This window comes from Mixophyes fleayi, chromosome 1 (genome assembly GCF_038048845.1).
Source record: "Mixophyes fleayi isolate aMixFle1 chromosome 1, aMixFle1.hap1, whole genome shotgun sequence".
Taxonomy (NCBI): domain Eukaryota; kingdom Metazoa; phylum Chordata; class Amphibia; order Anura; family Limnodynastidae; genus Mixophyes; species Mixophyes fleayi.
Window position 1 is genome coordinate 393,119,266 of NC_134402.1, and position 26,789 is coordinate 393,146,054.

At 40.2% G+C, this 26,789-nt stretch overlaps 1 protein-coding gene across 1 annotated transcript in view; it reads left to right on the top strand.

Moving 5' to 3' along the window:
• ADGRV1 (adhesion G protein-coupled receptor V1) overlaps nucleotides 1-26,789 on the top strand; it is a 397,132-nt gene that overhangs the window by 352,816 nt on the left and 17,527 nt on the right. The window contains exon 87 of the mRNA XM_075212995.1: nucleotides 23,352-23,509. Within this exon, the coding sequence (XP_075069096.1) occupies nucleotides 23,352-23,509 (158 nt within the window). The remainder of the gene's footprint in view (nucleotides 1-23,351; nucleotides 23,510-26,789) is intronic.

The following is a 26,789-nucleotide window of genomic DNA, read 5'->3' on the forward strand; positions in this document are numbered from 1 at the left end:
TCTGATGGGAGGCTATTCCACTTATCCACTACCCTTTCTGTGAAGTAGTTTTTCCTCAGATTTCCTATGAACCTACTTCACTCCAGTCTTAGTGCAGAAGACTCAGCAGAGCTGTACTCCATCCCAATCCTCAAAAATAAACACCTCTGCCCGATGTTATCAAGACCGTGCATAAAAACATAAAACAAGCTAGAAAAATAAAGCAAAGTATTTAGTAGATGTTGCAGCAGGATATGTTAAAGCCAATAAATGAAAGTAAGTGGACGTCTTGTTTACTATCCAACCTGTCCCATCCCAGTTAAATCATTTCAGGTAATGTTTCTAATTTCTTACGTTTATATTGTGCTGCCTCTTTTTAAAGCCAACCCTGTCAATGTCAGAATAATTACAAAATGTTCTTTCTGTTATCAGCCACCTAGATAAACCTTTATATGGTGACAGGTCCAAATGACTAGTAATTGAAAAAAGCAAGAATTTCTGGAACAAATGACAAACATAATTCATTTGATGTAGTGTAAAAGCAAAAATATTAATTCATGATGACAAATCTAAGTCTATTCATAGCAGGTAAAACTGTAATCTGAGATCATTTCTAATTAAATTTAGGATTACATGGGTGACTTTGTTATGGAAACAATGTTTTAACAAGCTGCCATCTTTCCAAGCATGTTTCCTACTTATTATGATATATTTAAAGCAGCTTCCTTTGAGTTCATTAGATGTGTTGCTTCATATTTGATCCATTGGCCAAAGTAGAAAGTCACCTATGTACTAGGGACACATTGCAATCAGACACTTGTGTGTAAGTCGCCTGTAAAGACTGGTCATCCTTGTGAATGTATCTCACATTTGGGATTTGTACATCATACAGTCTCCTCTCATAAAAACCCCAGCTAAATGCTGGGCTATAAATAAATGACATCTTTTAGCAGCAGAAACTCTCACTAAACAGAGCTATTTTAGGAAAGTGACATCACTGCAATCTGTCAACACTACTCAAAGCAATGGCAGGTTACTGTCTAACCACAAACTGTCACTTAGTACCGGATGGCCTGATGTCTGCCAGACTTGTAAGAAACGTTCCTTTTGCCTTTATTTTTACATAAAAATATTTATATAGCACAATATGGGCAGGCGGAACAAGACCACGCCAGATCAGTTCTTGCTAAGAGCATTTGTCTGTTTTCTAGATTTGTTTCCAGAGATCATCTGTATATTAGCTTTTAGAATTAATGTGGTTATACTGTGTATATCAAAAGCATAAAACACTGTAAGCATAACATACTAAGTAACAGAGAGTGGAGAGACTATGGGCCTCTAGAAAAATAACAAGTTTAACTTGGGTTATCTAAGGTCATAGAACATGGAAAACCACCACTACAATTTATTAACATCTGAGACAATGAAACAGTCCATGCGGGACAGGAGCTATGGTACAGCTGCTATTTATAACCACTGCTAAATATTAATAGCTGTCTGACTAAGCAAGTAAGGGTTACAAAACCATTGTTAAATACTCCATCAATCCATAGCCAAGCCCATCGTGTACACATGCAGAAAATTCCATACAATAATTACTCTTACCTGGAGTGCACTGCTTAATAAATGTTCTCCAGAATATAATTGTTACTCTTACCTGGAGAGCACTGTTTAATAAATGTTCTCCAGAATATAATTGTTACTCTTACCTGGAGAGCACTGTTTAATAAATGTTCTTTAGAATATAATTGTTACTCTTACCAGGAGTGCACTGTTTAATAAATGTTCTCCAGAATATGATTGTTACTCTTTGCAGGCGTGCACTGTTTAATAAATGTTCTCCAGAATATAATTGTTACTCTTACCTGGAGTGCACTGTTTAATAAATGTTCTTTAGAATATAATTGTTACTCTTACCTGGAGTGCACTGTTTAATAAATGTTCTCCAGAATATAATTGTTACTCTTACCTGGAGTGCACTGTTTAATAAATGTTCTTTAGAATATAATTGTTACTCTTACCTGGAGTGCACTGTTTAATAAATGTTCTCCAGAATATAATTGTTACTCTTACCTGGAGAGCACTGTTTAATAAATGTTCTTTAGAATATAATTGTTACTCTTACCAGGAGTGCACTGTTTAATAAATGTTCTCCAGAATATAATTGTTACTCTTACCTGGAGTGCACTGTTTAATAAATGTTCTTTAGAATATAATTGTTACTCTTACCTGGAGTGCACTGTTTAATAAATGTTCTCCAGAATATAATTGTTACTCTTACCTGGAGTGCACTGTTTAATAAATGTTCTTTAGAATATAATTGTTACTCTTACCTGGAGTGCACTGTTTAATAAATGTTCTTTAGAATATAATTGTTACTCTTACCTGGAGTGCACTGTTTAATAAATGTTCTTTAGAATATAATTGTTACTCTTACCTGGAGTGCACTGTTTAATAAATGTTCTCCAGAATATAATTGTTACTCTTACCAGGAGTGCACTGTTTAATAAATGTTCTCCAGAATATAATTGTTACTCTTACCTGGAGTGCACTGTTTAATAATTGTTCTCCAGAATATAATTGTTACTCTTACCTGGAGTGCACTGTTTAATAAATGTTCTCCAGAATATAATTGTTACTCTTACCTGGAGTGCACTGTTTAATAATTGTTCTCCAGAATATAATTGTTACTCTTACCTGGAGTGCACTGTTTAATAAATGTTCTTTAGAATATAATTGTTACTCTTACCTGGAGTGCACTGCTTAATAAATGTTCTCCAGAATATGATTGTTACTCTTACCTGGAGTGCACTGTTTAATAAATGTTCTTTAGAATATAATTGTTACTCTTACCTGGAGTGCACTGTTTAATAAATGTTCTCCAGAATATAATTGTTACTCTTACCAGGAGTGCACTGTTTAATAAATGTTCTTTAGAATATAATTGTTACTCTTACCTGGAGTGCACTGTTTAATAAATGTTCTTTAGAATATAATTGTTACTCTTACCTGGAGTGCACTGTTTAATAATTGTTCTCCAGAATATAATTGTTACTCTTACCTGGAGTGCACTGTTTAATAAATGTTCTTTAGAATATAATTGTTACTCTTACCTGGAGTGCACTGCTTAATAAATGTTCTCCAGAATATAATTGTTACTCTTACCTGGAGTGCACTGTTTAATAGTTGTTCTCCAGAATATAATTGTTACTCGTACCAGGGGGTAAATGTATCAAGCTGCGATTTTGAAAATTCAGCGATTTTCTCGGGAGAGTTGAAACTCGCTGAAGTATGAACCTGAGATTTCATGTAAAATCACCAGAGATGCGTTTCTGTCAAAATTACTATTTCAAAAATCGATTGAGATCAAAGTCCCGACTGTTTGCCACTCTAACTATACAAGTCGCAAAGGCATGAAGCTGCGATTAAGCAAACTCTCCCGAGTTTGCTTTAAAAATCGCTAGATACAACACGCTGCATCCTAGCTGTGAGATTAGTAAACACATCACTGTTACACTGCCCTGTATATAGAGCAGGAGGTCTGGCGGCTGTCAAAAGTTTAAAAATAGATAAATGTTCAAAAAAAAATATGTGTGGGGTCCCCCTGTCCGAGCACTATTAAACCTAGTGATGCCAGACTACTGCTGGTTACATGAAAATCAGGAAAAATATGCGTGGGGTAACCCTGATTTTCACATAACCAGCATTTGGCAAACCAGCCGGGGTGGTTAGCACTAAAGCAGGGGGTACGCGGCAGGGGTCCCCCTGTCATAATGTGTGTGGTGTGTGTGTGTCAACCACACTTCCCTGTTCTCTAAAGAGATTTTGAAAAGGAAATAATGATTTTTTAGAAGACAGCTAAGAAAAATCAGATGCATGCTTAACTAATTAAGTATTTAACTCGCTATTTAATTAGAACAAAATAAACATTTGTGGGAATGCTGCTTTATTTAAAAATGGAACTGTATCCTTTAACCTGCAGATGTTACTTTCAACTTTACCATTACCATCCATAGAGAGCATTAGGAAAGTTGCTAAACCACTTCATGGACAGCAGTGGAAACAACATTGCTTGTATCTTACAGATGCATTACTATCTTTTGAACCACGCATGACATAGCAATGGTTTTTCCTCAGCTTTTTTTGAAAACTGGTTTAATTTTAAGTCGTTATTGTTGTACATCGTCATTTACAAATGAAGATGAAGTTTCGATTCTCTTCTTATCTTCCTACTCTACGTCCTGTCCTCATTAATCCTATTACCTCACAAATCAGAGATTTAACTTGTGTATCCAACTCCCATTGTCCCATAGAGTGAACGCATGTGTGCAGGGCCTTCTTACCTCTGTCTGTATCACCCAGTATTGTTTTATTACTGTGTTTCTTCCCAATTGTAAAGCGCTATGGAATTCGTTGGTGCCATATAAATAAATGATGATGATGATGATGATAATGATGATTTATAAATTGAATGCCAGGAATTAGACAGAATGCAGTTCCATATCTGAAGACCAGTTCTGTTACATAAGAATATAGTGCTACTACCTTAAATAATCAATATTCTCCTAGGTTACATTCTGTAACTAAGCTTTTCTGACATTAAGGAGAAGTCCGTACAGGTCATCTTCCTATTTAAATTTAACTGAAAACTACACTAAAACATTTATTTGGGAAACAGTTAGATTTTGTTTTCTCTGGTTCAAAAACATATGTACATCTGAGGTTTCCTTAGTTCTAACGTAATTACATAGGGCAGAGGGCCTTATTTTACCTGTGAATCAACTTTGCAACCTTCTGTTTACAGGCCTATTTATTAATACTCAGGAAGAGGACTAGTGTAGCTGAGATAGAAAACTTAGTATTGCTTTAATTTATAAAACTGGAAGTCTGTTCCACTGCGTGTGCACAGAGCCTCTATTAGGCCTGACGAAGCAGTACATTATCACTTACCTCTGCCAGTCGGTAACACTCATCTGTCTGGCAATGTTTCATTTATAAATTAAAGCAATACAATTTCTAAATAAAAGCAAAAAAGAAAAAAATGCTTTACTGAAATAATCAAGCATTTTTTTCTGTATCCAAGTGACTGCAGAGACTGGGGAATACATAAGAAGATATCATAGATATCTTAAATATCTTCCCCCAGTTAACCTACGCTATTGATATCCGGAGATAGTGATAAGAGGATTCCAGCAGTTCCTGCACCGTCGGGATCCTTCTTAAATAGGAAGCCAGTAAAACTGTTCATTAGGGGAGCAACTCCTTGATGATTTAGCAAGTGTCCGAACTATGAGAAAAACACTAGTTTATGTCAGAGAAATGGGTTATCTCCATTTGAGCCCATAATCTAGCCAGTGGGTGCACTGTTCAATTAAATGTCTATGGATTTTATGCATAGTTGCCAACTTTGGCAAGCTGGCCTTCGGGTGATCCGGGGGGGTGGTGGGAGTGTGGTAATCAATATAGTGTGTCATTTGGTACCCCCCCTAAATTGTCATCACAATTTATAGCCTATTACAGCTTACCACTTAACTAATGAAGTGGCCAGGAACCAGGAGGTTGCCCCAGAAATTCTGGAGTCTCCCGTACATTCCGGGAGATTAGGAAATTATGATTTTATGTGATTACTCCGGCTTATTAGGAGATGTTTGTCACAGGAGCTGATACTCGCCTGCTGCATTGTGAGGATTCCACACTTTAATCAGTTCCCAAAAGACACAGAGCAGGAGGAGATGAGCAGTGTTTTCCCATAAGAACAAATTACTAGAATGGAAATCTCTGCTTAATAGGATAGCCAGGTTCTCTCTCTTTTAGTTATCACATAAATCTGTCTTAGGGGTATATTTACTAAACTGTGGGTTTGAAAAAGTGGAGATGTTGCCTATAGCAACCAATCAGATTCTAGTTATCATTTTTTAGTACATTCTACAACAGTACAATAACAGCTAGAATCTGATTGGTTGCTATAGGCAACATCTCCACTTTTTCAAACCCACAGTTTAGTAAATCTAGCCCTTCGTGTGCATTTATGCTCTCTGCTTCCAAAACACCCATAGGTCAAGTTAAACTGCCACCCACAAACAAGTATCTACAGTTTCTATATCTAAGTGTCTCATACAGTACACCCACACACGTGCTGTCCAACTTTCACATACTGTAAGCATGTGTGAGAGCGAGTGGGTATGCACAGCGAGCAGAAGCAGGATAGGAAGAATATTGGGAAGGAACATCACTTGTGCTGGACATAAGTTTGCACAAGAATTAAGCAGTTGTCATCCTGCTCCTGTATGAGAACAGTTTACTTTTAATTATTCTTGGACTTAATTTATAAAAAGATTAATGCAGAAAACTGGGTTCTCTCAGAAAATTTCACTAGTGAAATATTCAGCTCTAATACTGATTTTTTTTAACAAAATGAGAAATTTACCTTAATGGACTAAGCAGGTAGTTATCAGATAAGGGGCAACGTGGAAGAGTTGGAAGGCTCATGTGTGGCCCTCCAGGCTTCACAGGGGCCGCACAGAGGAAGGAGGAAGAGCACTGTGCACTCCCTCCTCCGGATAGGCGCGTGTGGTATCCCTGCACTGTGCACAGAATGTCAGGTGACGCCGAAGGCGGCTGCTGCTGTTCTAACCAGACCTGGAGCAGCCGCTGGGGGGAGCAGGTGAAGGCTGAGCAGGTTGCTAATAGTCAGTGGACTGCCAGTTGCCCATTGTTGTCTTAATGTCATAGGTACTCAACATTTTTTGCTGCAGTTTACTTCTGCACCTCAGCAGAAACGCATAATATAGTCATTAATAAATTGAAATAGTTTGCTGCAGTTTGCCCTTGCCCTTTTAAAGAGGTAAAAACCTTAAACAAAAAGGAGGGAATGTAAAGAAAACTACAAAATTACATTAATATACAACCATACATAACTTTTGACTGCAGCTGAAAGGGATACGCCTGTTATGCACAGTATATCAGCGAAAGTGTAAACAGAGATGGAGGATTACACAATAACTTCATGCATCTGTTTAAATGTCAGAGTGGGTGTAAACAAGTCTCAGAATGAATAGACCTAAATCACCTCTAGCATTTACATTCACCCAGCAACAGCGTAAGCAGAAGCAGCAGCCAATGAGGAGCTCCCCCCCAAGTGCTGCACTCAGTGGAATTCTGTTCAGACAACTTCCTGTTTACAGAAAAGCAACACACAGACTGGTGACACCAGACACCGGGACTGATGCAGACAGGCATAAACACTGCTGCTGTTCCATATGAGATATTGCTAAATAAAAAACACTATATAATATGTGCTTAAGGGGCATTTCTGTTAAGAAATATTCAGATAAAGGTCTGCAAGGAAAAACAGATCTGTATAATGTCTCTATATTGGTGAGATAGTTCCTGCTTTACTGGTTTACAAGGTGATTTTCACCCTATGGGGGCCTAAAGGTTATTCCTATGGAGTACAAACAAGTTAATGTCTGACGAGTACTGTCATGCAAGGTGATTTTCACCCTCACGCATGGGGACATTAAAGTTTCAATCCCCTAAAGTACAAACAATTTAATGACTGGCGAGTACAGACAAGTTAATGACTGATTTATATTTGTGGAGCTAAATTACACTAAATATTAGATATCTCTACAAATCTAGCCTATTTGTCTGCTTATGACCATTAGAGGTGGGAACGGAGAATTACTGATTTTGATACCAGATATAAGGAAATAAATAGACAAAGATGTAAGTTCTAATCTGTGTTGATAGCTGAGCGTGTGGCTTTTAAAATAGACACAAAATTGCATGTTTAAGTTTTGCAAGTACAACAGCTGTGGTAGAACTGTACTGGGTGTGTTGAGAAACAAAAAGATGGAAAATATAGGACTATATAAAAGATATATGCAATATGAGTATTGACAGGGACTGGCTGGCAGACTTTAACCCGGGTGGCAAACACACAGCAATGGCTCATAAGTAGTGGACTATCCTTAAAGGATTGTTTTTGGTGCAAAATATATATATAATGTAAATCTTGACTGATGAAAATAACTTATGCAACAAATAAACAAACCTCCCTTTATATTGCATTTTATTTTAATCTGACACACTTGACCCATCAATACTGTGGTGATTGCACTCACACACAGTCATTTGTTGTTACAGGGCTCCCTAGTCTAGGGGAGGAGCCCCGTAGCACTGTCATTAGAGAAACGTGGAGCAGGCAGCCTATGCAGTCCGTGCAAAAGCAGCCATCACATACTACTGAATGCGGAAGCGTCATCCATTGATAGAATATTGTACTACAAGCTGTAGTACCAATATTCAATCAATGGATGACATGGCCATATCGAGTAGTATGCGATGCAACCGACTATGCACAGACTGCATAGGCTTCTGCACCATGTTCGCCACTGAGCCACCAGGTTCCTTCCCTCCGCAACGTACCTTTGTGAGAGTAGATGCTGCCTCTCGGTGGTTATATATCGCCAGTGTCTTCTGCCTGCTGGTCTTATGCTCCATTGCTGCTTGGTTGGATCCTGGAATCTTGGGGTCCTCTTTGGAAAAGAGATAGTTATTATTCACCTTCTGAAAAGTTGAGCAGTAAGTGAAGATTTTAGGCCTCCCTCCCCAGCTCCACAATTTATTTATTGGCATTTTTGTGTAATATCTATTTTTCTCCATATAGCCCCGATATTAAATTAATAGCACCCACGTTTAATAATTAGGCCTCCTTCTCCCTAACCAGCCCAACATTAAATTGAAAGCCTTCTTCTCCCCAACCAGCCCTGACAAATTAATAACATTTAATAACATTCCCATTTAATAAACAAACATACCTCCCCCCCCATCAGTCCAGACATTAAATTAATAAATTCCACATTTAACAAACTGACCGATTTCACCTCTCACCAATGCAAAGGCCTACTTCCCCCACCAGCCCCACAATTAAATTGTGGGTTACAACTTTCCTGACATTTAATAGAGATTATTATTGCAAATGAATGTTATTGATTTATTTTTAATATTACTTATGTTTATACTATAGTATGTATCATATATTTATGTACTCCAAAGGAAATCCCCCCTTCTCTCTACCTGCCTGTTTCCTGAATTCTCTACAGATCCCCTCTCCCCTTCTTTCCAGACCCCCTCCTCACCAGCCCCCTCTTCTCAAAAGCATACTCTTCTTACCAACCCCCTCTTCTTGCTAGCCCCCTTCTCACCAGCCCCCTTTTCTCACCAGCCCCCTTTTCTCACCAGCCCCCCTCTCACCAGCCCCCTTTTCTCACCAGTCCCCCCTTCTAACCAGTCCCCTTTTATAACCAACCCCCTTTTCTCACCAGTCCCCTTTTTAACCAGTCCACTTTTCTAACCAGTCCCCTTTTCTAACCAGTCCCCTTTTCTAACCAGTCCACTTTTCTCACCAGCCCCCTTTTCTTTTTTTCTCACCTGCCCCCTTCTTCTCACCAGTCCCTTCTTCTCACCACCCCCCCTTCTCACCAGCCTCCTCTTCTCCCTAGCCCCCCTTCTCACCAGTCCCTTCTTCTCACCACCCCCCTTATCACCAGCCTCTTCGTCTCACCAGCTCCTCTTCTCACCACCCCCCTTATCACCAGCCTCTTCGTCTCACCAGCTCCTCTTCTCACCAGCCCCCTCGTCTCACTAGCCCCCCCAGTAATTAAATTACCCTAGCGCTCCTGAGCTTTTTTTTTTCTTCTTTCTGTATCTGCTGTCTTTAACTTTTTCCAGCGCCTTCCTGATCCTCCTTCTTGTTGCCAGCTCCACTGGTCTCCTGCGTGCTGGCAACGTCCTGACGTAACTTTTGCACGTCAGGGCGCTGCAGTGAGCACGGAGTCGAGGCGTCAGCTCCCTGTCAATAGGCAACAGTGTGCTAAACGGTAATGGGCAGGCAGATGTTGCTCTCCCCCTTCTGACCAGGCGGCCCAAAATGTCCTGTGGACTACCGTCCCAGCCGCCCCTGAGTATTGTCCACTCTAGATTTTAAGTATATTAAAGTGTGGACAGTATACATGCCCAATGCTACAATGTTATTCCTTACACACACACATCATTAATAAATAATATACAAGGAATCAGGTATCAGAGGCTCCCTGGAATTCTGTTGTACCTGTTTAAATCTGGTTTATTTAACTGGGTGTTCCATCCATTTATTTTCATTTGGACAAAGCCACTATAGTATGTGCCTAATTCTGTGATGCCATCTGCTTGTCAGATAAATATTTTCAAATACTTTGACATTAATCACTGCACACAGAAAATATACCTCTTACTCCAATAGAATGAAATGATTCAAACATTAATGGCCCTGTTTGCTTTGTGTTCATCTGTGTTTTATCTTTTATTTGCATGTGTGTAATTCTATGTTTGTGTGTCACCAATAATTTTATGTTTCTATGTGCAAATGTGTCGGTCCATGTAAATGTGTGCCTATATATAATAGCATGTATTATAGTGTGTCGTGAGAGTAGTGGTTAGCCTCTACTCTCAAAGGCTTCAAGCGTGCGCTTAAGACTCATTTCTATATTCAAGCCTATCAGCCGTCCTGCTAACTCCCTTGTCTTGGCTTTCAGCCCATTCAATTGATAAATCACTATATGTGTCTCCCCCTTTCCTTTAGAATGTAAGCTCTCACAAGCAGAGCACTCCTTTGTTCTCCTTCTTCTATTCCATCACCCTCTGTACCTCTTGGCCTGCTTCCCTAGCCTTGTTCTCTTAAGCTCAGGCCTACGTCACACTGGTCACTACCATAACCCTCACTCACTGTCCCGTACATAATTTCATCAGCATTAATGTCTTATGTGTATATTTGTTCAGTCATAATGTCTACTCTTTGTATTTTGTTCTTCGTGTATCATTCAATGTGTTATGGACAGGGCCGGTGCTAGGGTCCTTGGCGCCCTAGACACACTTTCAAAATACGCCCCCCCGGCACACTTTCAACATCTGCGCCCCCCCCTTGTCTTTCCTTACCTTAACTTGCCTCCGTAAAGCTGCTCCTCTCTGCTCCGTCTCCTCCCCTCCACTCACTGACACTGTCGGGCCGTGATGATGATATCACACCCGACAGTCAGTGAGTGGAGGGGAGTAGACGGAGCGCCCCATCAGCTGTTGGAGGGGAGAGCGGCGGTGGTGATCCATAGCCCCTTCCCCCTCCGAGTGGATTTATCTGAAGCTTGCGGCGGCCGTGGAAGGTATGGTTAGCGGTCGCCGCACAGTTTTAAAGTAATTTTAATTCTGTGGCGCCCTCCAGAGCCCGGCGCCCTAGGCAACTGCCTAACCTTGCCTAATGGGAGCGCTGGGCCTGGTTATGGATCACTGCTTTCTGTATATGTCCTGTATGGCGCTGCAGACATTTTGTGGCGTCTTATAAATAAAAGAACATAATAATATAATAGGGTGTATATATGTAAGTAGGGTCAGTTTTAGACAAACTGGAGCCCTGAGCAGAAATCAGGTTTAGCCCACTGTGTAGTGAATGCTGAGTCAACAACAATGGGACACAACATTTCACAGATTAATGCAAGTGTTGTTGTTTTTTACAAAGCAGTGAAACATTTGAGTTTTTGATTATGACATTAAATTATGTCTTTGTATACTTAAGTTTTTGTTATGTTTTCTTTTTTTTTTTTTTTTAATTGAGAGACAGCTTTGTATGCGTGACCATCCAAATGGAGGCCGGGCTGCATCCAGGAGTGACGCTTGTAGTGTAATGTCTGGTATTGTTCATACACACTATAGGGAAAAGTGTGAAGTATTATTTCTTTGTTACTCTCTTGTGTTGAGGAAAAAAGCCCTAACACAGCCATTATATTGAAAGTGGAGTGTAAATGATATGGTTATGAGCAGTCACCAATCAGTTCTGTGACCATATAAAAGCACAAGGCTTTAGGCCGAGAAGAAACAGATATACCAAGTGACATCAAATATCCATAATAATTTACTGTAGGGCTGAATTGATCCTTGTAATATAGTTATCCTAGTGAACATTAGAGTGATGAACTCACTGTTTATACAGATATTATTTACAGAACTTTATACATTACATCATACTTGCCACTCTCCCGGAATGCCCGGGAGACTCCCGAGAGCTGACAATTCCAGTGAAGTGGGCAGATTTGAAGCCTCCATGATGCAATTCGCATCATTTTACCTCCCCCCCCCCCCCCGTGTTAAAATTTGCGTCATTACATCACAGGGGGCGTGGTCAAAATGATGCATTTTGCGGAGCCCCGCCCCCTCAAGCCCACCTCTACACCAAGACTCCTGGAGGCCACTTGTTAAAGGTTGGCAACTATGCATTACATATATTAACATATCTCGTGTCACATATGTGTAGTGTTCATGGGACTGATTCATTAAGGATCTTAAATTAAGAAGTTTCTTATTTCAGTCTCCTGAACAAAACCATGTTACAATGCAAGGGGTGCAAATGAGTTTTCTGTTTTGCACATAAGTTAAATACTGACTGTTTTTTCATGTAGCACACAAATACTTGATAGCTTTTTTGTACACTGAAATTTAGAGTTGATATTTGTGTGTTACATGAAAATACAGTCAGTATTTAACTTATGTGGAAAACAGAAAACTTATTTGCACCCCTTGCATTGTAACATGGTTTTGTCCAGGAGACTTAAATAAGAAACTTCTTATTTTAAGATCCTTAATGAATCAGGCCCCATATGTATGACTAGTGTAAATACTACAGATTATTCAGCTCACTAGATATTCAGGGTTTGATGTATACAGCATAAATGTTTAATAGTGGCTCTACTTGTTCTTTCGTTGGGAATGCTTAACACTCAACAATGAATCATATTGTTGTATTAAAACTATTTGAAGTAAACACAGTGCATGTTTTAGACACTACCCTGCAGCAATTGGCAATGCTGGAAATCACCAACTAGAGGGCTTATTACAATAGGAATCATTATCTGTATTTACAAAGGCCTATACTTCCTCATACATGTTATGCTAGGTTTCAGTGGCGTGTATCTGCAGTCAGTGCTAATTATAGTGATGAGCGTGCAATGATATCTATCATTACTTAGACACAGACCAAACATCTACTGTCCATAGAAATACTTTCATTGTCAAATAATACCAGCTGAGAGGCAGAGCATTACCGGAAAATGAGAAGTAACTTGCAGGAAGCATTCAGTAAACCTTTGAACTGTGACTATACATATACCATACTTGCCAACTCTCCCTGAATGTCAGGGAGACTCCCTTAAATAGGGGTGATCTCCCTCACTCCCTGAAGAGTCTGGCATTCTCCCTGATGCTAAGCCAGTACAAGACCTGGTTGGCTTCGCCGTCTGTGGCATGATGACACAGTTCAGAAATTGTGTCCTATGTCCATGTATTGATGCCTATGAAGGTAGCCATTTTCATGGAGACCAAGATTTAATCAAAGACTGACAGGTAAGACAATATGACTTCAGTAATGGAGACAGAAATGTAAAAGACACTTCAGTCTCTAGAGATTCATTAGCTGCTTTTCTTTAACGCACAGTTGCCTACTCTTCCGAAATGTCCGGGAGACTCCCGCATTTCTGGGAGATCTCCCAGAAGAGCAGGGCAACCTCCCAGTTCTCGCCCCCGCAATAGATAAGTGGTGAGGGGGGGAAGGTTAATGATGCAAATATTGTGTCATCTTAGCCCCACCCCCTGCTGTAATTGGCCCAAATTGTGACAATCGTTTAGGGGCAGAGCCAAAATGATGCGGTTTGTCAAGCCCCGCCCCCATGTGCCCACCTCACCCGGGATCTCCCTGAAGCCAACGAGGAAAAGATGGCAAGTATGACATATACTGTATGAGCTTCTTAATACTTGTGTCCTCAGCTTTGCTGAATATGTATCTAGATGTACCTAGATGAAAGACCTGGATTAATAGAGACCAGTGTGGATATCTATATCATACTTGCCTACTCTCTCGGAATTCCTGTGAGGCTCCCGAATTTCAGGGAGTCCTCCCGGACTCTCGAAAGAGTAGGAAGGCCTCCCGCATTGCCGAAATTCACGGCATTGAATGGCGGAGATTGTGTAATTAAGCCCCGCCCCCGTGATTCAATGCCGCAAATTTATGCATTTTATAGTGGGGGCTATGATGACGCAACAACGTTACTATGCCCCCTCCTACCCCCTGTCACATGACTTCTCCCCCGGGATCTCCCAGGTGAGAAGTTTTGAAAGTTGGCATGTATAATCTATATTTGTAGGAAACATAGGTGAAAGCAGTTGACACGCATGATCTGGCCATTTATAAATGAGTTGTTTGCAGTTCCACATTTTTGCAGCTTTGTAAAGGACCCTTAATTTATTTATTTTTTTAAAAATCTGCAAATGCACTATGGGAGAAACAGTGCTAAGATAGTTATATATATTAGAGGACTATTATTGTTTTCAGCACTGTGACGTATTCCAGGCAGAAATCTATTTGCATAAGACTCAAGGTGGAGGGTGATGCTGGTCAGTAATAGAAATACACTACATGCTTATACCTGTCATGGTGTATGCCCAAAAATCCCCATTACCACAACTAAGCAGAAAATGTTAATGTGTATGAGACCTAAAAATATTATTAATAATCACTTCACTCACTGAAATAAAGAGGTAAGCTTGACTTAATGACACCATTCTCTTTACCCAGTGGGCGGGGCAAGTCATGTGATGATACCAGTTATGTCATTGCGCCCCTGACCACTCTATATTCGCTAAGATATGTGGTGCTTTGTGACATGATTTGCTTCATCATGGCATGTCCCCACCCACCTTACATGCATGTACATTAACCTCTAGAGAACTACTTACTTTCTCAGGATTCTAGAATATCTCTGTCTAATCTAGTCCCGGACAGTCAAACAGACTCAGTTTTGCTTGTGTATTAGCAGAGACAAAAGACAGTGGGGAGAATACAAAGGATTTACAATCACTGAGTACCAGAAGTGTGACAAAATGCTGATTTTGGGTGTCAAATACATTGTCTTTATATAAGATTTATCTATGTTGCAGCTAGGAATAGCGTTTACTTATTTAGTTTTAGTGCAGAGTTCTTGCACTATGCACATTTACACAGGTATGCACATGTATTGTTGCATCAAGATGGTGGCAACTGCGGAGATGAAACGTTTTGAGCCTGAAAATGAGATGATTTGGACTGATAATATAGTTTCTGTTATTTCCTTTTGGGTTTTTTTCTTGTAAATTTTGGCATTGGCAATTTGATTATCAAAAGCAGCATCTATGTTTCTTCTTTTCTTCAATGTAAGCATTTTATTTGACCTGTGCATCTGTCCTTAGTTTTGGGCTTTTAAAACAGGCTGAGCCAACCTGTGCTTTCCCAACAAGATATAACCAATAGCTGAATTACCACAGGTTTCCAAAATTCAGCTTTAGAGTCTGTTTATTTAGGCAGAACTGCCACGTAATCTGCTTTGAGCTTTTAGAAACGTTTCCTCTGCAAGTTATGACTTAAATAATAACATAGTTGTATTTTAAAGTTGACTTGCCTACACTAGGTAAATAATGAAAAGTCAGTATAAAGAAACATTTTTCACATTTTGGCACGATATAGGTTTATAAGAGAAGGTACAAGTGTAGATTTGCACCACAATTCTTCCCATTAGTCACAATGTACGCGTGACAGTCCAGATTTTATGACCCCAAAAGTTATGTGGTTAATAAGAAGGTGGGTGGTGTTTCACAGGAATGTCAGCATGACCGGACAGATATGGGTGTGTTTTGAGTGAGATTGGGGTGTACAGGCTGTTTTTTTTTAATCCCATTTGTGCATGAGTAAATGTGGGGAGGTATGCACCCCCACTTAATCTAACTATAAGCCAAACTTTTAATTGGCTATAATGTCACACAAGCACATTCATCAAACACACATAAAAATCGAGCTGACCATTACATCACGTGTAGCTTCATCAACAATCAAAACGGCCAACATTTATTTTCATTGAAGAAACTGAAAACCAAATCCGCCTGTGAACACCCTCCGCAAGTTATGCATTCCAAGCGTCTGTATATTTTCTCTATATGTTCCCAATTTCCATGGTGGCAAGGAGGAGTAGCTTCATGGTTTGGGGGGTTGCCTAAATGTTGGGGACTTGAATTGGAAGGCGTTTAAGTGGACCAGGGATATGGCTTAAAATAATTATCAGTAAGGAAAGTTGGGAGGTATAATGGCACTTGTTATTTATATAGATGCCCCTCTGGTGAGTGCTGTTAGAACATTGACTCAGAACTGATTTGCAGGCAGCAGGTTTGTGGTAATAGACAGGCAGACACCGGTTCGTAGTGACAGATAGGTAGGTATTAGGATTGCATATAATGGGTCTGACCTCTGCAGCAGCGGAATTGAAGTCAGCTCTCGTTAAGTTGAGTTGAGGTGATATGTGATCTGATTGGCCAGAGAGTGGTGCAACTATAATTAACAAGTACCAATATAATTATATATTTGTGGTTAACTTTACGATTCTCCATTCTGCAAGGCATTTTAAATGAAGTGATATATGCAATATATCCCTCCATGTTTGTGGCTGACTTGCTCACAGGCCAAACAACTGCAAAGTACCATGTGTGGCCAGCACTAAATTCAACCTGTTGTTTACCTTGTAATCAGATGGCATTCCTGCTAGTAGACTTTTTATGCTTCATTATAGAGTGTGTATTTTTGTTAAAGGGAGGAAATTGTTTTTATTTGGTTTTAAAAGTCATTTGTCTTATGAGAACTAAGTCTTGCTTATATAAAAATGTGGTAAGTTGACAATCTGTCATTGTCAATTTCAGAACAAGATCAGGTACATGTTAAGTTCCTTATTTCTATAGTTTTCACTTTCCCTGTAATAATTAACTAGAGTAGCAGAGATAAAAGCCAAATGTTTCACCTACTGGGATTAGTATGCTCTAAACCATGCACTTTGACCTTGTAGGTTCTATATGCTTACAAAACCTAATGACATGTGTGCTAAAGCCCCAAAATTGTCATATTCTACAGGTTTTATTGGATTTTACAAAAGCATACAGAGCCTGACCAGTTATGAGTTGAAAGGCTAAGTCAAGCTGTCCTAAACAGCAGCCACGGCGCTAAGTATTGTATACAGCACCGCCGCGGACGCTTCTTTGACAGCGCCGCAGCTGCTGTATAGGACAGTGGCCACTTAGTTAGCGCAGGTCGGGTTTCTAGAGACTCAGAAACCCCCCCCTGCGTGTGCCACTGTACTGGTAAAAACAGGACATATAAAATATATATCTATATGCAAGTCCTCAAAAGAGACATACCACGTTATGCATGATTAATACTGCAAAATGAAGGAAAGTAAGTTAGGGAGAGATGAGAAAGAAATAGAGGAAAGGATAATGAATGAGGGGGGTGGCGTCACTGACCATTATAGAATGTTATGGTATCATATTTTACAGGTTTAGAGAATTAAAAATAATGCCAATGGCTTTAATAAATATTGGCTATGGGGCTGCTAAGACAGGGGACCAACTTTATATTCCCTAAAAGATAGAAAGCCTTGGTGTTATGGCAGAAATGGCCAGCTTTCTGCACTCCAGCTGGTGTACAGAAGTTGCAGTCTGAGCATAATAGGCTAGCAGTGAGAGGATTTGCTGGAAAATACACAAAGCACAGCCAGAGTATGTCATACTTTTCTACTCCCCTTGAATTTCTGTGGGGCTCAAACATTTTGGGGAGTCCTCCCAGACTCCTGGAATAGTAGACACCCACACTCCTGGATCCTAGACATGGCAGGGTTTAATGATGCAATTTCCTTGGGAAGTCACCAAGATAATATTTGTACAGTAAAGTTTGGGGGGTATGGGATGGTAGCTAAAATAAGTTCTGTATTGACTGGGGAGTGGGCTTTTCAGAATAAGGTATTCATCTTACCAAAGTCTGTATTGTATGGGGGATGTGGGGTTCTCCAGAATAAGCTCAGCATTGCATTGGGCTCACTTTGTTGGTGTCTGCTAAGATTACCATATTGACGTTTCCCATTACAATAGGGTCATCAGAATTATTATTTTTTGCTTGCAATTCTACAAGTGTCAGCATGCTCTGGCAGCCATGGGTATTCTGCTAATTGTATTTCTTGTTATCATTAACAAATTTCTGTAGTACCATACATGGCGATAGTACAAGCAGACATTGTTCAAATAAACAAACAAAAGTTTACAAAATGTACAAGTAGTAATAGAAGAACAGTGTCATAAATCAAGTAATATTACATAGGGCAATTGCCGTGCAATTACAAGGATGGTGAGGGTAGGCAAAGGTGACAAGGGATGGGTAAGAAGCAAGTGTGGAAGATAGGGGAGGAGGGAAACAAGAGCCCTGCTTGTGAGAGCTTACAACAGAGACAGGTTGGAGTAAAAGAAAGAGGATGACATGCAGAGGGGAAGAAGGAGTGGGAGAGTAGGGAATCGTTAGGCCATCATTTGGTATTCTTTGGTAAACAGATGTGTTTTTGACTGGGTGTTTGAAGCATTGGAGACTAGGGGAAAGACTGATATAGCCAGGGAGTGTGTTCCGGAGATGAGGAGCAGTGCAGGAAAAGTCTTGGAGGTGTGAGTGAGAACAGATAATCAGAGTGTGGAGAGGTGGCAGTCATTGGCCAAACAGGTGAGAGTATTGAGAGAGATGAGGTTGGAGAGGTACAGTGCTGCCCTCCTTGTTCCACCTCTCTAAGTGTAAGGAGTCTAAATTATGGCCGAATCTGCATTCAGAAGTATATGCACAAGTGCGGTACGGAAGTGTGTATTTTACCCCCATAAAACCAAATGTCCAACTTATGGGCCATTATATTTGATTTTGATTCTGGATCACTTAGAATATAATGCAAGCCTCATATACCAAGTAATTGCCATAAACAAGAACATATTTCCCAATTTATTTAAAAATACAGTGAGAACCGTCATCTGCAATTCATTTTATTTCTTGTCAAGGTCATACTACATGCACCCCAGAGGGAAGGTCTATGACCTAGGAGGTATAACCAAAACTAATTATAATCCACCAGTGGAGCGAGGGTCCTGCTCGCAAGAACTTTGTTCCTTCATATTCATTTATATATAATCATTACTGACAAATAAATCTACCAGTATATAAATTCTAGTTTTTTTGTAAATATTAAAGATTTGCTAAACTGAAAATGAAGTTAATCTAATATGAAAAGACATATGTAAAATTAATACATATATATGAAAAAGCTCCCCTAATTAACCCTTTCATTGTTCAAATGTTCTTTCCAGCCATTTCAGACTGGTAAATACACTTAATCGGCCTGATTCATAAAAGGATCTTAACTGAAGAAACTTCTTATTTCAGTCTCCTGGACAAAACCATGTTACAATGCAAGGGGGGCAAATTAGTATTCTGTTTTGCACATAAGTTAAATACTGACTGTTTTTTCATGTAACACACAAATACTTGATAGCTTATTTGTACACTTAAATTTAAAGTTGATATTTGTGTGCTACATGAAAAAACAGTCAGTATTTAACTTATGTGCAAAACAGAATACTAGTTTGCATCCCTTGCATTGTAACATGGTTTTGTCCAGGAGACTGAAATAAGAAGTTTCTTAAGTTAAGATCCTTAATGAATCAGGGCCAATATCATTAAATAGACTCAATGCCTGGTGTGTTTTGAAAGAAATCCTCTTTCTTTACAATAATAACTTTATCTCAGATATTTTACATAAATTTATATATTTGAATTGTACAAATTACACTTCTGTATAATCCAACCTCCAATGTAATTTTAGTTGAGCCTCATAACTCTTACAATGCTACTGTAACACAGTTTATATATGGTCTCAGAGTCACCTTGTGTGCCAAGCTCATCCCACAGTGAGCTCCAATCTCTGTGTATAAATGACACATTAACAGACACCAGCTGCTGCTGCCAGTGACCTTTGCTCTATATACAAGTTTAAGTCTAAGCAGAGTTCACTAACAATTTGGATACATCGTCACATAACAATTTGGATACATCGTCACATAACAATTTGGATACATCGTCATACTGAACACAGAGTTCACTAGAAAGTCCAAGTGCACTTTATTGCTTTAACACGTGATGGAGTTGTCTGGAGGGCAGTGCTCTTGGCATGGGGGTGTACTGGCATCATAGAATGTTTGTTATCATATATGGTTTCATTAAGTATCTTCTATACCATAGCTGACTACTGTCCCGGATTTTTAGGAGTCCTCCCGGACTCCCAAGGAGAGCAGGGTAATCTCCTGGTTTCTGGCCACTTCATTAGCTATGGGGCAGGCTAAGGTTGTGATGCGTGCATCATTATGGCCCCACCCCCTGCTGTACTAGGCTATAAATTGTGATGGTAGTTTAGGGGAAGTGGCCAAATATTGCAATTCGTTGAGCCCCACCCCACACGCCCACCTCCCCCAGATCTCCTGCAAATTTGGCAAGTATGTTCTATGCAGTGTTTTAATGGGGCTGTATACGTACATGCTAACTCTCCCGGAATGTCTGGGAGACTCCCGAATTCCAGGTTGGTCTCCCGGGAGAGCTGGCAATTCTCTCACATCTAAAGATTAGAGCCGGCATGTATGGACGGAGAGGGCAGGGCTTCGTGAATTGCGTCATGTTGGCCCCTCCCCCAGTAACGTAATGCCTGTTTGGGGTCTTTTTGCCACTGTAAAGACCCAAAACAGGCATTACGTCACTGGAGCGAGCCCAAAATGATGCAATTCGTGAAGCTTCGCCCATCTGCCCATACACTCCACTTGTCCCCCAGGAACTCCCGGACGTGGCCAACATACAGTTGGCAAGTATGGCTGTATATATGGTGACAAGGGCTGTAACAGTGATCAAGTCTCAGTATATGCTGAACATTGGGGTTGTTTGAGTTCAGCATGAGGAGTAATCTATGTGCTGAAAATTGGGCTGTATAGTGGACGCTGAACCTAATGTGCACAACATTTACTTTTATATTTTTAGGCTAATTTGGTAAAAATTGAGAACAAGGAGGGCCGCCAGTTTTCCTTCTCGCCCCAGGCGCTAAAATTTTAAGTTACGGCCTGTGTATTGAAGTCCTGCTTTACATCAAATATATGTTTGTGCAGTCAGGAATCTTTTATTTGCAGGCAGTACCATTTTAAAAACATTGCTCTGTGAAGACTCTCTAGTGGCCTGGTCTGGTTACCATGTGTGGTCCTTTGCTCCAGCTAGCTGGTGGGTATGGACAGTAAAAGACCAGAGCCCCACTTCTTTCCCAATACACAGGTGTTTAAATTTACCTGAAGGTGAACACAAGTGTTGTGGGTAGTGCCGTGCAAAGTCAAAAAAGTTTGTGCACCAAACCATCTTATGAAATAACAAAGAACAGTTTTGCTTTCTTCTGCAGCACATAAGCAAAACAGTTGCAATAACATGTAGACGCAGTCTCCTACATAGCTCCAACAATAATCAAAATCTGGCTGTCCTTTAATCACAGGCCTCTCTCTCACTGTGGGGACTCTTTGCCTCTTGACCCACCACGCTGTGACCTTGCTCATGGTACAGGAGCACATTACAAGGGGGCTCTCACATAGTGGGACCCCGTCCCCTCCTTCATCTCCTTCTGATAGTCATACTGGCTCTGCATCGACCCCCCCATTACTATGGGGCACTTCTCCTGTTGACTCATACTAAACCTGTGACAGCTGGGCAGCTATTTCCAGGGGCTCTTCTCACTTTGTGGGGGCCCTCTCTTGCTGAGGGCTTTCCGCTAATCTAAATGAGTCCTCATGGTAGCAGCAGCCATGCTCCCACCCCTACTGGTGGCCTCTTCTCAAGGTACGCATGGTGGTGGGGATCCCACTGTACACATGCCCCACTTTTATGCGGCTAATAACCTCAGCTGCCTCACAACCCCCTCTCCAAAAGACAATAACTATCAGCCCTCTCACTGGGGACCTGGGACCACCCTCCCACCTACCTGGGCCCAGGAAACCTGAATTTGTTTATAGATTTAGGTTCCCACGTCATGGCCCTATCAATGCCGCTGACCATGTCCCCTAACGGTGATGTGGCCTCCCACTGACCTCACTTGCTGTCATCAGGAGCAAGCATTACTATAGTATTGCCAGGGGAGTTACAGCTCCCCCTGGAATACATCCATCCCTACTCAGTCTTCAGTGCCTGAAGAATATATCTTTGTTTCCACTCATGTAGAATAAAGATACTAATAAGGGTATATATATTTCTTACACCTTTGTCAATAGAATGTACATGGATTATTGTTACTTTTTGTAAATGTAGGATATCTTATATGAAACCTAAATTGGGGGGATTTTACATGGCAAAAGGAGCAGGCTGGGTGGGATCCAGGCAGAGAAGGAAGGATGATTGCAAAATTATCTCTGCAAGTTTAGACACTTGCTGTCCGTATGCCAAGCTAGTCAGTTCAGGTGAACTCTGGGCATGCTTCAACACAGAGGTATTTCTTGGAGAAGCGTGACGTAAGTTTAAAGGATAATAAAGATTACAACAGATGCTAAAAATATGTATTAAATAAGTAATAGACAATACTGAAACAAACTACCAATAATATTCATATATACATATGTAAAAGATTTAGGAGCTTATCACAACGAGGCAATTCTTCCATACTATCCATGCCTAAATTGGGCTGTGCAAAACACTTGTTTCTCGTTTTACTGTTACATTGGTCATAGTGCGCCTAGAAATGCTTTTCTCCACCAAAGTGTAGCTGAAAGACACAAAATGTGTTCCATTCTAATATAGGATAAGACTTGATCTCTGCCAGCTCAGATTTATGCAGAAATCAAGTGGAAATGGCCAAGGTAGGTCCCTAGGAAGGCCTCTAAAACATGCTCTCTGCACCCCTTTATCTCATTTCCATAATTTTGGATGACATCTTGTTTTAGCACTGCTCCACAAAACTCGGCACTGTGCCCAGCTCCTTCCATCATCTGGTGCTAGCCCCTCTGAAAACATCACAATACTGTTCTACAAACCCACGCCTTTTGGCAGAAAGCTAGGTACAAATGCAGAGGCACAGTAGCAACAAAAATCTTTTTGTGACTCGCCCAGTTTGCACTTTGTAAATGAGGCCCAGTATGTAAAGTTAGGTCATGGATAAAACTACTTTACAGATAAATGTCAGATTGGGGAGTGTGGCTGAATCATATAGAAATACTTTATTGTAGAAATCTATTTAAATTATTGGTGCAGGTGCCAATTTATATAATTGCCAATGTACTGATTTTGATACTGTGTTATATTTCTGTATTAGCAATGTACTGATTTCTGATTTCTTTATATATATATATATAGAGAGAGAGATGGTATATTGCAATGAATTAAATGCTGTATTTCCGTTTTACAGGTGCTTTATTCCAAATGTATATGCGGCTCTCTTCACTGCAGCACTTGTTCCATTAGTTTGTCTTGTGGTTGTGCTTGTAGTTTTCATTCACGCTTACCAGGTCGCACAGCAATGGAAAGCATATGACGATGTGTTTAGAGGGAGAAGCAATGGCACAGGTACAGTATACTGTCAATGACTTTTCCCATTATAGTTTTGCCTAAAATCTGAGAGTTTTCTCTAAAATCTTGAACATTGCATGTGTACGTGAAATCTCCAAAGCTTAACTGAGAACTGCAAACTACATTACTTTTTTTTTTAATAAGAATTTCCATCCCCCAAATTAGTATAAACACAGGACTCCCTCTGCCCAGGGCCAGTGCTACCGAGAAGCGAACTAGAGTACCAATATTTTGGGGACACCTAAAACACTCATGTCACTCATGTGTTAACTTTTCCCTATGATACACTAGGCGCCAGCCACTCTTGGAAATTTCAATTGGGCTACAGATTACCTGCCCAGGTGTATCCAAAAACATGAATACACTCAGAGGAGTGATGGGTCTTACCAACTTCCAATCATACCTAGATTTCAGACCCAAAAGACAATTTAGAGAAAAACAATGCAGTTTTTCTATGGGATAGCTAATTCTCATTATATGATGTTGATTTTGTTTCCTCCTTGACTATTTCCTTTATAACCCCAGCCTTCACCTTATTCCCGCAGTTTAGATTTCATAATAACAAAGTGTTTTTTTATGCTTGTTTTTATTTTGGAGGAGAGGGGCTGGGATGGGTGGGGGGTTGTATATTAACATGCTTACTAGAACAATTGTTGCTAATAAACGCAACACACTGACAATGACACAATTGTCATTCTAGTGTACGTTCTTTCATCGTCGTACCCTAGAATGACAATAGTGTCTAGGATAAAAATTAATTTCTAAAACATGTGGCCACATGTGACATTTCTGCCTACGGGCTGGTTCTTTTGTCCTTTTGAACCTATTTCTGAAACATTGACACCCAAACTGAATCATTTAGCTGATCTCTACACTCTTCGTTAATTACTGTTTATAAGGGAATTTATATGATCAGATTCCCTGGAACATGCTAAATCTGATTGCACTAAACCTTTTAGTGTTTTACAGCGACCATATTTCTAAAGTATTACTAAAGTATTACTAAAGTATGCAAACACAAGAACCAGCGGGGGAACTGTGAATGTCTGGGCTTTGTAGCTAAATTGTGAAGAACATCTAGACACACCATAATAAATGCATACCTACCACAATATGTGCTCTGTTCACTTTTAGTATCCAATAGGGCAGAGTACACAAGCATACTGTATATGGGGAGGTATATATAATATCAGCACTTTTATACAATGTGAGAAACTGCTGTGTATAGTTTTGATCATATGTCAGTGAATATTTGTCATGCCGCTTGCAATCCACTGATAAGCATTCCCACCTCACAGTGCTGGGGTCATGAGTATTATTCCGACTAGGGCCCTATCCAGTGGCGCACGCAGGGGGGGTTTCTGAGTCTCTAGAAACCACCCCTGCGCTAACTAAGTGGCCACTGTCCTATACAGCAGCCGCGGCGATGTCAAAGAAGCGTCCGCGGCGGTGCTGTAGTGTATACAGCACCGCTGCGGACGCTTCTTAGACAGCGCCGCAGCTGCTGTATAGGACAGAGCTGACGAAACGGAGCTGCTGCTCTCGGGTTGTTTTGTTTTTTGGGTTTTTTTGGGTCGGGGGGGGAAATCCCCCCCCCCCCCGACAATCCTCCGTGCGCCCCTGCTATCTGTGTGGCGTTAGAATGCTCTCCTGCTCTCCTGGGTACCAGTGGGTTTCCTCAAGGTATCTACAGGGCAGGGCGTCTGGGAGAGAATGGGGTGGGGGTTGTGTTTTGGAGAGAATCAGGGAAGGATGAATGGGTGTTTTGTAGAGAATTGATGGGGTTAGAGCTGAGGCTGTAGGGTTGAAGAGCAATTTGGATGGAAAGACCACCAATAAAGCGAATAATTAGTAAAAATACATACTTGAAAAATAAACATTAAAGTTAGTCCCAGAAATATAATAAATCACAGCATACTCCTGTGTAATAAGATATCATAACAGTTGGTATATATTCATATATATTATAGAATACTGAACTACAACGCTATGTAACTACAGCAAACTTGGGGGCAGTGATTCTGTTTTTCTTCCACCACCACTAGTGGCTGGCACACCTCTCTCTGGCAGCTGGCCACACCCGCCCCATGGGCTCCTACCATTGCATTCTCCCCGGTGGGCCCTTTATGCCCCAGTCCAATACTGCATACCACAATATGATGCATTGGCTATGTTGCCTATATAAGCAGTAAACGTCTTAGCTTGTTGATTGCATTCTCTGACCTCCAGCTTGCTGGGGATTTTATTGCATACTTGTTAAGCTCTTCCTGAACTGAAGCATTTTAAGAATTGAAGTTAGACAGCTGATCCATCTAATAATAGATGTCTGTCCTTTAATTTTGCTCCCAGGCCTATATTGTACTGTTTTAAAACAAAGGGGACTTGAAGAACTTAAACAGATGTTTACCTTTATTCTCAGAATTTCAAGCTCATCAATGTTACAGTTTCTTGGAAAATGTACTGTATACTGTACGTGTATTGTAGGATTTAAAACTATTCTCTGCTAAGATTACTGCTTGTTTAAAAACATTTTTTATCAGTTGCAGAAGGAGCGGCAGATTACATAGTCTGTGTAGTATATATATTTGACTAATAAGCATAAATGTACTGAGGATCATTATTTCTGGAGATTTGGATGCTGTGCAACTTTTAATGGCAGATATAATATATAATTGCTTTTTCTGCACTAGCACAGCTGCTTATGTTTCTTATTTATATGTACACAGCATATACTCAGTGGCAGATTTTCTCTTATTAAATCCCTATCACATGCCCTTTGTTTATTTATACATTGCACAAATGAATGAAAATGCACCTTAGATTTCTGACATTATAGATCAAAAAAACTTATAGCAACCTTCTATGAAGATGAAGGGGTCTATTTAAAGGGAGAAAAGCACTAAATCCGATAAAAAGATTTAGGGGCATATTTACTAAACTGTGGGTTTGAAAAAGTGGAGATGTTGCCTATAGCAACCAATCAGATTCTAGCTTTCATTTATTTAGTACATTCTACAAAATGACAGCTAGAATCTGATTGGTTGCTGTAAGCAACAGCTCCACTTTTTCAAACTCGCAGTTTAGTAAATATACCCCTTAGTGTTTCTACTTATTGAACAAAGCCTCCTGGCCGGTGAAGACTATCACCACTTGTCGGCAACGGTTGCCTTCGTCTGGGGCCTCGTATGGGGAAGCCTAATTTATAACTACTGCCACTGTTGAAAGTGCCATATCAGGATAGAGATGGCAGAGGCTCCCCACAGGAAAAAAATGCTTT